The sequence below is a fragment of the Littorina saxatilis genome, linkage group LG1 (genome assembly GCF_037325665.1).
Source record: "Littorina saxatilis isolate snail1 linkage group LG1, US_GU_Lsax_2.0, whole genome shotgun sequence".
NCBI classification, from domain to species: Eukaryota; Metazoa; Mollusca; class Gastropoda; order Littorinimorpha; family Littorinidae; genus Littorina; species Littorina saxatilis.
Genome location: NC_090245.1, coordinates 88,653,853 through 88,665,196, shown reverse-complemented (window position 1 = coordinate 88,665,196; position 11,344 = coordinate 88,653,853). Strand labels below are relative to the sequence as shown.

The following is an 11,344-nucleotide window of genomic DNA, read 5'->3' as shown; positions in this document are numbered from 1 at the left end:
ATGTAGTTAAATCAGCAAAGCTGATTGTTTTCAGTTGCAGTAAGCAACATATAATCCAGGGGCGGATTAGGGGGGGTGTTACAGGGGTTCCGGGCAAACCCCCCCCCCCCCTAAATTTTTTATTTTTATTTTATTTTATTTTGTTACTGTCTGTAAAGCCGGGGGAAGAGTTCATTGTTTAATTGTCACAGTATGCGACGTGTCTTCTTTCTAACCATATTATATCATATGATGTCGGGAGCAGATATCAGTGAAGATAATTTGCCATTATTTAATACTAACGTTATAAGAAATAATGAGTGGCTGCTGACACCAGTTGATCATGTTTAAAACCAAGGATAAGCCACAAATTGTTTATAAAATAGCTAAAATTCTTCAGCTTCAGGGGAGCTTTGCCCCCCAGAACCCCCCAAAGGGACCCTGGAACCCAGGTTGTACCCCCCCTTCTGGTATAATTGCTCCGCCCCTGTAATCTGTGTTCCTAAGACAATGATTGTATGTATTGGTGTTCCCCTCTTGAGTCTTGTGCTTCAATGTTGCGGTGACTTTGTATGAGCCCAAAAAATAGCCGAACATTTTTCAAGATGTCCTAAAGCTCTCTGACAGTTTCGGCCAAATTTCCCAACATGAAAATGTCTAGCAACACCCCTGCAAGTTGCTGATTGAATTTCCTGTATTTGGAGATTTTTAGCAGTAAAATATATAGACTCTCTGGTTAATATGATATGCCTTCAATTACAGTAAGAAATCAAACCAGATGTATGACGAGGCGGGACGGCTGCTGGAAAATTCGCTGGACATCTGCGACTGCTTGGAAAATGACTGCCCCGGCTGCCACTTCCCCTGCCCAAAGTGTGGCTCTGAAAAATGTGGCTCCGAGTGTCGCTGTGAACGCAGGTGGACTTACGAACAGGTGGAGGTGGAAGGCACCAACTTGAAGTTTACCTGGATGGCATCAAAGCTGGGATTATTTAGTGTGGTAGGGAACAAGGTGGGTTCACTTTCTCTGTCTAAAGTGTGGCTCTTAAAAAAATGTGTTTTGCTGCAAACGCCAGTGGAAAGGTGAACAAGGTGGAGGTGGAAGGAACCAGCTTGAAGTTTACATGGACGACAACAAAGCCGGGATGATTGTGTGTAAAAAAAATTATTTTGCTGTCCAAAATGTGGCTTTGAAAACTGGCGGCATATGTCGCTGTGAGTGTAGGTGCACGAATGAACTGGTGGAGTCCGGAGGAACCTATATCATGAATATTACCTGGACAGCAACAAGGCTAGGATGAGTGTGTGTGAACATAGACCAAATAGCCTGGACCGCCAACTCGTCACGTGACCCTTCGAGGTTACGACGCTCGATTTTCACAGGGGCGCTTAGCGTCCGGTTTGAAAGACAGTGAAAAGAAAGCACGCTCCAGTTATTTGTGACAATGGGAGGTGACAATGAACTGGATTTTCCAAAACTCCAAACTAAACTTAACAAAACTCATCGAAAAACATGTTCCATATGCACTTTAGCTGAGTTTATTTTAGCATTTTCAGAACTTACCTCGGCAACTTCGTCCATGTTTACAATCGACACCGGATATGACATCCCCCTGATTTCTGAAAGGCCAAGAAGAGCGGGGTAGTAGTTGCGCTGAGAAAGATAGCACGCTTTTCTGTACCTCTCTTCGTTCCTAAATCGGGGTGGCCGCTACCTCGTAATAGAGAGAAAGAGCGGAGAGAGAGCTAGTTGGCGGTCCAGCCTATTTGGTCTATGGTGTGAAAGGGAACAGGGATAGAGGTCCTCTTTCCCCTATCCAAAGGGTGTGGATCTGAAAAAATGTGGCACTGCGGGTGCAGGTAGCAAGAAGCAACCTGAAAGAGAAAGTTTCCTGGAAATTGAAAAAGATGATTGTAAAATCTTGTGTTTGGTCATAATATGACAGAGGCAGGGTGGTGCACTTTTCCTGCGCAAAGTGTGGCTCTACAAGTAAAATTGTGGCACCCAGTGTCTTTGTGTGCAGATGTGGAAGGTTTTGAATTTGAATTGTGTGTGTATGTATGTGTGTGTGTCAGTGCCTCTTCTGAGTGTCGAATCCTTACCATTCCACACACCAAAACCAAAACCTACGGACAACGCACTTTTACTTTCTGCGCACCCACACAATGGAATTCTCTCCCCTTTCACATCCGCCACTCTCAGTCACCCCAAGCATTCAAACGAGCACTTAAAACGCACCTCTTCAAGAAATACAACCCCTGATTTTGTTTTCTCAGTCCATCAGTAGGCTACATGTAGTGTATTTGTTGTTTTAGTGATAATGTATATAAACATCTAGGACTGTTTTCAGCATTGTTGATAACATGTTCTGTTTGATTAAGGGTATTCAGCTGGTATTTCCTTGTTTTTTACTACCTATTTTATTCATGATTTTATTACTTAGTTAGTGGAACTGAATCTTTTGTGATGTATGTTTGATGGTGTATGCTTTTAATTAAGCGTTGTTGACTATGAATGTAGATGTAAATGCTTGTATAACTGTGTTTTAATTTTAAATGTGTCAAGCACAAAGAGCATAATTGTAAAGTTATGATGTTGCGCTATATAAATGCTCATTTATTATTATTATTATTATTGGTCGAGTAAGGTGGGTGTTTTTCCCTTTTTCTCCCTAAAATGTGGCGCCAAGTGTAAACAGATATTGTAGGAACTAGCCTCATACACACAAATTAAGCACTGATATGATTGTATACATGTGTCTGGATAGCATGGGGTCAGTGGGTTTGTGTGTGAAACTCATGCCACTGGGATTCTGGAAATGTTATTAGCACATTGTATAATTGGAAAGACATATATGCCATAAGAAATGATATGATAAAGCAAGGTTTATGAAGAAAGAGGGAGAGAGAGATGACATAAATGTATGAACAGTTCTGCAGTAGGTAAGAGATGGATAGCTCGGAAAGCAGGGCTGAAGTGCACGAAGCTAAACTGGGTGCCACCCCACTGGGTGGGAACCATTAAGCCGCAGGGTCTTGGTTGAAATCACATCAGATATCAATTTGAACAAACCCCGCACTGCGGCTGCGTACCACCCGTTTGGGTGGCACCCAATTTCGCTTCATGCAACTCAGACCAGATACCCAGGAAAAAAGCAGTGTTTAGAGGTTGTCTCCCCTGATTTAGGAAAGGGACAAGTGTAACAGATGTTTGTAAAGAACTCTTGTCATGTGGGTTTTTTACACAGGGAATAATGTGCATGCTTTTGAAAGAAAACGGCAGTATTTACTCAATGTGATGGACATCATCAAAATCCAAAAACCAGATAGACTGCCAACGTTCCAAAATTCTGAATAAATTACCCCAAGAATGGTAGGTAATTGGAATGTTTATTATTGACAAAATAATAACGTAACAATTCTTCTTCTTCTTCTTCGTTCATGGGCTTAGACTCCCACGTTCACTCATGCTTTCAGCACGAGTGGATTTTTACGTGACAACGTGTATGACCGTTTTTACCTCGCCATTCAGGCAGCCATACGCCGATTTCGGGGGGAGGCATGCTGGGTATTTTCGTGTTTCTATAACCCACCGGCCCCCACCTGGTGCACTTACCTTGATCGTGGTGTGGGGGCTTGTGTGCCTTGACAACCTCCGGAGCTATGTCGGCGGGGACCTCGTGTCCCTGGTAGGTCCAACCATGCCGAACAGATCCGCGTGAGGTAGAGGCCAGACTAAAATGTGTACCCTGGTCCTCCAGGTTGGGGGTTCAGCTTAGGGCCAACAACTCTAACTGGTAAAACCGAGTGAGTTACAGAAACAGCGACAAAGGAAAACAACGCTTAGGTCCTTTGTCGCTGCCCAACACGCCACCAGGCGTGAAAGGCAGTAAGTAAGTAACTGTGCGCACTTGGTCTTGTGCTTGCGTGTACACACAAAGGGGGTTCAGACACTAGCAGGTCTGTACATAAGTTGACCTGGGAGATCGGAAAAATCTCCACTCTTAACCCACCACCACGCCACTGCGCCCGTCATAACGAAACAATAATAATGATAATAAAGTAACGTTTTGTTTTCTCAATTAGAAATGTTTCAATTACCTACCATTCTTGTTTTTTTATGCACATCACAGCTCATTCTTCTAAGCGGTGCCTTGCTTGCCTAGGATTCAAGCAAAACATCTCTCCCATAAATCTCAAGGCAGGGGTATTTCCAAACATCTCATATGTTAAATGCTGAAAATGCTTGTAATGAATTGAGAGTTAATACAGAGCAGACAGAATGTGGTAAGAAAAGGGTTATTCATGAGTGTTTACGGCAGCATTCCAAGCAGGAGCATGTTTGTTTTTTTGTTCTGTCCATCCATTGCGTTTAGTTGATTGCTTTTCTTTCAATGATAAATTTGTTGTGAAGTAATGTAGAGGCATCTGTGTGGTTTTACGTTTATTTGTTTGCTTGGTCTGTTTTGTGAATGTGTGTGTTGTGTATGTGTGTGTGTTGTGAGTATGTGTGTATATGTGTGTGTGTGTGTGTGTGTGTGTGTGTGTGTGTGTGTGTGAGAGAGAAGGCTCACTATGGATCACTAGAAAGACACAAAACAATCCTCTAGGCTCTTGTAAGACATGTTATTGAAACGATGCACGCTGTTGACATTCACAGTGTATGACATTTACTATGAACACAGTGTTTTGATTGGTGCACAAGAGACACATAACATGAAAATATGCTGAGATTTTTATTCATTATGGTAGCAATTAGGGAGCTGGTGATACAAAACAGTGAACCTTCCATTTAAAAGACAGAATCAAATCTGAGAAAATCCGATCTTCAAACTTTTACCTTAAAGACAAAGTGGAGGTAAATTTACAGATTTGATGAGCAGAAAATCTGAAAGCGCTAGGTCTTAAAAAGAAGTTGAACACTGAGGGGTCTTAAATTGGGTTTCCACTATTTGTTGGACAAAAGCAACGATTTGTATTTGAGGGCAGTATGTTTGCCAGTATGTTGTCCATTTAACCATAACATTCCAACCTTTTTCAATCGACGGAAGATGGTGTGTACTTTGTTTGATGACTGCAGACACTTTAAAATAAATAAATCAAGTTCATAGCGTACAATAGTTAACATTCGGAATGCACATGTCATCAAAACTCAGGCATAATATAAATGTTAAGGGTTAAGGTGTCAGCTACTGTCTTAATCTTACTATGTTTCATGTTGTCAATTAAAATAAACCAGACACCTACCATTTTTGTGTGCACAACTTTGAACACTGAAAATGTTTCATTTTAGAATCATTACAGTTCTGGAAGGGTCACTCAGTTTTCGTCTGTGTGCAGTCGGAGTTTATTTACAAGATTGGAGATTGCACACACACCTTGAAATGCCGGAATTCACGTTTGCCCAGCGTCCACTGTTGGAAGTTAACACAAAAACGGAATAGGCTACACAGAGACAAATCATAAGAAAGAACGTCATACACGCAATTGTCCCCATGGCATATTGCTCATCCAAAGCTTGTTTTTTTTCTCCCGGAGTTTGTTCACTTGCAGGACCTGACTTTTTGGCGCTATTGAAGTGTGTGTGTATGTGTAGTGTGTGTGTAAGGGAAGGCACCAGACACACTGTGATGTGATCTACTTTCACTTCATATCTGTCCTGAGACAAATCCACTTTCGAGTGAGTAGCTATAGTAATTAGTATAGAAGACTGTGGTCCAGAAAGAGGTTCATGCCAGAATCCTGTTCGACTTAGTATACTTCCAATCTTGATCTGTGGAAGCGACATCATACACGGAGAGAGAGCTAAAAATGAAAAGGTTGGTTTGCAGGGCCGGACCCAGGGGGGGGGGGTTCCAGGGGTTCCGGAACCCCACCCCTGTTAAAAGCATGTACCTTGCTTTGACTTTTACTAGTTTTAGCACCAAAACAATGCTGCTCTTAACCCTCAAAACAAGGCCCAGAATGCACCAGATTGCACAGATTTTAACCGTTTCACGTTCAAAATTTTTCGGAGGAGCATGCACCCGGACCCCCCTAGTTTTAGCTTCGCCACTTCGCTGATTTGACCCCCCCCCCCAAAAAAAAAAGGAGGACCCCCCCCCCCCCCCCCCCCCCCCTTACAACTCATTTGGTCCGGCCCTGGTTTGTATTCAGTTTGTGACGGCATCCTTTCACGCGGGTCGGAACGGTATACGTACCTTCAACCTCTGACATGACAAATAAGTGAATCGATGATGTTTCTAATTCGTACTTTGTACTTTTCTCTCCTAGCCGAGTGCCGTGAAGAGAGGCACAAGAGGGAAGAAGCTATAATTAAGGGGTTGGTTTTCATTCAGTGCGGTGTGACGTCACGTAGTTGGCTTTTTGGCTCTTTGGAAACAATTAAAAGATCGTAGGCTTGGTACTTTGAAAACATTTGCTATACAGTTTATCCAAACTGTGGGCGTTGGAAAGGTCGGCCACTGGCCCAATAACTTGGATATTTGGGTAATATAAGCTTCTCAGAACGGTTGACCTTGGATACGAAGGTCACAATTGCTTGATGATTTGAACATTTTGATTATACGGCTGCTAACAAATGTGGACCTTGGAATCGCCGTTGGTCATTGGTTTGCCAAATGATGGGTATAGTGCTGTTCACAACTGTACACTTTGTGACGTCATCTTTCCGCCCCGTGAGCGGGAGGTCGTGGGTTCGAACCCCGGCCGGGTCATACCTAAGACTTTAAAATTGGCAATCTAGTGGCTGCTCCGCCTGGCGTCTGGCATTATGGGGTTAGTGCGCTAGGACTGGTTGGTCCGGTGTCAGAATAATGTGACTGGGTGAGACATGAAGCCTGTGCTGCGACTTCTGTCTTGTGTGTGGCGCACGTTATATGTCAAAGAAGCACCGCCCTGATATGGCCCTTCGTGGTCGGCTGGGCGTTAAGCAAACAAACAAACAAACAAAAATCTTTGTGATGTTAATTCTGGAGAATGGGCTCCAGGGTCTAGACTGTCCTTAAACACATTGTAAGCTGGTACCGTTTTTAATAAATTTTGTGTGTGTCTCTAACAAATTTTATTCAATGTGAAATCCGATGAGAAAAATGTACCCCCCCACCTTCGCTGATTTGCGCCCCCAAAAAAGGAGGAACCCCCCCCCCCCCCCCTTACAACTCATTTGGTCCGGCCCTGTACCTTGAGTATATTGGTTAATCCATACTGCTACTCAGAACTGTGGACGTTGCATTTGTGATTCACAGGCTTAATACCGTGACTGTTTTGATTTGTACAGCTATTCAGAACTGTAGGCCCTCGAGATTGTGGTGACAGGCTTGGCAGACTCGGCGTTGTCAGTGCGGCGCGTCAGCAGGCGACGCAGCGTGGCCCTGTAGCGCGACCCCATGCTGTAGAAGAGGAAAAAGTTGAGCGAAGAGTTGATGCCGAGAAACATGGTCTCCAGCGACTCCGTGGCGATCATCAAGTTGCACATGCTGCCCCACGCCCGGAAGCCCGGCACCAGGAGCCTGCACAGCGAGCGGAGCACGCGAGGACTGACGCACGCGATGTACACGCAGGACATGGCCACGAGCATGCGCGTCAGGACCGCTTCTTTCCGGTTGATGACGTCAGCTCCGCTTCCGGTGTTTGCGCCTCCCTCTTTTCCTTTGCTTTCTCTTTCTCCTCCGCCCCCACCACTGGCGTGCTGTCTCCAGTTGCCCGCCTGTCGTAGCTTGACGGCGGTGATGGTGGTAGCGACGGCGACGACGACGAGGGAGAAGGTGGGGACGAGGGAGGAGAAGATGATGGTGTCGAGGACGTCGAGCAGCACCTGGTTGTCTTGGTAGAGCTGGGAGGGGAGAACCATGACCTCGGGGGGCAGGTGTTCCAGTCCTATGAACACCGCGCACGCTATATCGTACTTGAACGATACTACCTGCATTCCTGAAATGCGAGTGCGAGAAAAAAAGGAAACAAATACATCACATTTGTATGCAATACAAAACAAAAACTCTTATGTTTTTGACCTCTTTCAATATACCGTAAACTACCTTGTAAGCGCCTAATATCGAGCAAGCGCCCACCCCCTACTTTGGGCCAAACACTGCGTTATGGCCGGGTACAGTACCCAGTAAGCGCCCACCTCCAACATTTGGATCAAGGGTGGCAGACACACACAGCATTTTAATACAGTTTGTAAAACTCCACACACAATACGGAAGATTCGGGAGACTCTTCTAATGTTGAACAGATCGACCTGGATTTGAGGTACTTACATGTTAACGCCATTCATTGCGTGCAAGTTTGTGAATTCCAACCGGTTCCTGTAGCGCAGTGGTTAGCGCATCCGGCTGCGGGCCGGGAGATCGTGGGTTCGAATCCCATCGGAGTCATGTGGGTTTTTCGGGTTTCGGCCGGCTTCTACCCAGAGTGGAAGCGCTATGACTCCAATGGGAAGGCTGGGATCACACAGCCGAGTGTCATTCACTTCACGAATGCGACTGAGGGTGTTCAGGTTCTGTTTACCTGACCAACACCGCAGGTGCAACAGTTCTCGGGCCTGGTTTACGCCATGATATGTTATGAAAGTAAGCGTAGTGTGCTGCCTTGTCACGTAATCTCAAACCAAATTGAAAATCCATTTTGCTGACATTTTCATGTGATCAAATACCGCATGAACTTGCAAAACAGCACAATTGGTGCATAAGGGTGGTGGGCGCTAACTAGGTAGTTTACGGTACTTGAGAGGCAAATGAGTTTGGCAGAAGTTGACATATATACCTTTACTCTGTTTGATCAATCAAATATTAAATGTTGAGAATTCATCTCTCTCTCTCTCTCTCTCTCTCTCTCTCTCTCTCTCTCTCTCTCTCTCTCTCTCTCTCTCTCTCTCTCTCTCTCTCTCTCTCCACATCACACATACACACGCGCCTTCACACATACACACACACACACACACAAACACGCACACGCACACACACGTGCCTGTATACCTGCCTACCTGCAATCACCAGCGTGCTGAAGACGACGATGAAAGCAGCCAGGAACTTGGTCTTTAGAAGACGTGCAGCACGCAACGGCCATGTCACACACACACACCGCTCGACGGCGATGACCATGGAGACGAAATTGGAGACGAGCGCGAAGCTGGTAGGAAGGGCCACCAGGCGAAAACGGACCAACGACGTCACCCACACTTCCCTCGCCCATTTCTTGTCGATGACGTAAGTCAGCGTTTTGTTCATGAAGCGTATTGAAACGGTGGAGAGGAAGACGATGTCAGCGAGACATAGGCTGTGAACAGAGAAACAGTGGACTTTTGAGCTGTCCATGGGAAGCCTTGGCGGTCGTTGTGTGTGTCTGTTCATGGGGTGGGACAGGTACAGACTGATGTTGTTAATGCCATCTGTGAGTCTCTTGTCCATATGGGGTAAGTCTGTCTTTCTGATTTGAGATGGTTGAGAAGCAGAGGATGTGGGTGACCCACAGGCTGTGAACAGAGAAACAGTGGACTTTTGAGCTGTCCATGGGAAGCCTTGGCGGTCGTTGTGTGTGTCTGTTCATGGGGTGGGACAGGTACAGACTGATGTTGTTAATGCCATCTGAGAGTCTCTTGTCCATATAAGGTATTGTAAGTCTGTCTTTCTGATTTGAGATGGTTGAGAAGCAGAGGATGTGGGTGACCCACAGGCTGTGAACAGAGAAACAGTGGACTTTTGAGCTGTCCATGGGAAGCCTTGGCGGTCGTTGTGTGTGTCTGTTCATGGGGTGGGACAGGTACAGACTGATGTTGTTAATGCCATCTGAGAGTCTCTTGTCCATATAAGGTAAGTCTGTCTTTTTGATTTGAGATGGTTAAGAAGCAGAGGATGTGGGTGACCCACAGGCTGTGAACAGAGAAACAGTGGACTTTTGAGCTGTCCATGGAAAGCCTTGGCGGTCGTTGTGTGTGTCTGTTTGTTCATGGGGTTGTGCAGGTACTAACTGAAGTTGGTAATGCTATCTGAGAGTCGCTTGTCCATATCATGTACGTCTGTCTTTCTGATTTGAGATGGTTGAGAGCAGAGAATGTCGGCGCGACACAGGCTGCACTGAACAGAGAATGAGCAGAACGTTTTTGTTGTGTTAAAGTTGTTGTTGAAGTTGTTGTTGTTGAAGTTGTTGTTGAAGTTTGTTGTTGTTGTTGTTGTTGTTGTTGTTTTCTTTTGGCCTTGAAAAGCCCTATAGCTGGCCGTGTCGCTTCGTGTTTGTTTGTGTGGTGGGTTTTGAAAGAAGTCTTGTCCGTCTCTAAGTCAGTCTTTCTAATTTGAAATAGTTGAAACACACACACACACACACACACACACACACACACACACACACACACACACACACACACACACACAACTGCCCACTTCCACCCAAACCCCGTCACACAAATCCCGCCTTCACCCACCCAGCAACTGACTCACTCACCAGAAGAGACACATGTTGACTCGGTCTTTCAGGCCCTGAGCGTTAAACACAACACAGTTGATCACGTTGGTCAGCACTCCCACCACCGCCAACAACGGCAACAACCCGATGTACATCACATCCTCCATCCACGCCCGCGAAGCCTGGGACATGACGGTGTCACGTTGCGAGCAGATTTTTAGACTGGATAAGGACAGACGCACACACTCAGATGTCGTTGCGTTGTCGTCGCTGATGCTGATGTAAATGTTGTCGATCGTTGGAGAGTTGGTGAAACTCGTTGTGTGGCTCATTATTGTGTCTGAGGAATAGTTATTGCTCCAAGTGGTGAAATCCATGGCTGTGGGAAATTGAGGTTTTTTTCTAAATGTTTTAATAGTTCTTGTGTTGTTTGCGCCTTCTCTAAACTGCGTGTTGTTAATTGGACTTGAATCTATTGACTGTTTTTCCTTTCTATTCTTTGCTTTTCTTTACTTTTCTTTTACTATCTTTCTGTTGTTGTTTTCCTTCTTTTTGTCTAATCTGATTTCCTTTTCTGCTTCTTTTTTTGGCAGTCTTTCATTTTTCCACTTCACGTTTCTCTCTTTTTTGTTGTTTATTTTTTTCGTGTTGTGGAGTTTGTGTTCTCCTAATCTACTGCAGGCGGTAACATGTTTGTGTGAGGCTGACAATTTGCTTGCACATTTTTTTCTCGCGTTTGTATGTGAGTGTGCTGCGGACATCAAATATTTCACGAATGTTTACGTCTGATGCACAACTTGCACGCAAATTGTAGACTCCGTGCGTACATGCTCTTTTGCTCTCTCACCATCGCAGAGCAAAACTTTGTGGTACCTCGCTTATTTGTACCTTTCCCTGCGGAACATTTCATTCAATTGGGCTTTTAAGGACAGGTACTTACTTTTCTTTTGCCATCTGCAGCGTA

At 45.0% G+C, this 11,344-nt stretch overlaps 1 protein-coding gene and 1 non-coding gene across 2 annotated transcripts; one reads left to right on the top strand and one right to left on the bottom strand.

Annotated features, from left to right (window-relative positions):
• Positions 1–7,163: 7,163 nt before the first annotated feature.
• LOC138958557 (uncharacterized) lies at positions 7,164–8,032 on the bottom strand. Its single transcript, XM_070329760.1, has one exon. The coding sequence runs from the start codon at positions 7,904–7,906 to the stop codon at positions 7,259–7,261; it is 648 nt and encodes a 215-aa protein (XP_070185861.1). The 5' UTR covers positions 7,907–8,032; the 3' UTR covers positions 7,164–7,258.
• A 251-nt stretch (positions 8,033–8,283) lies between these two features.
• Trnar-gcg (transfer RNA arginine (anticodon GCG)) lies at positions 8,284–8,357 on the top strand. The gene has a single exon. It is a non-coding gene; the product is annotated as a tRNA-Arg (tRNA).
• Positions 8,358–11,344: the final 2,987 nt, after the last annotated feature.

Excerpts from the sequence above, each read along its gene's own strand:
- LOC138958557 (XM_070329760.1), bottom strand. The coding sequence starts at position 7,906 with ATGCAGGTAGTATCGTTCAAGTACGATATAGCGTGCGCGGTGTTCATA.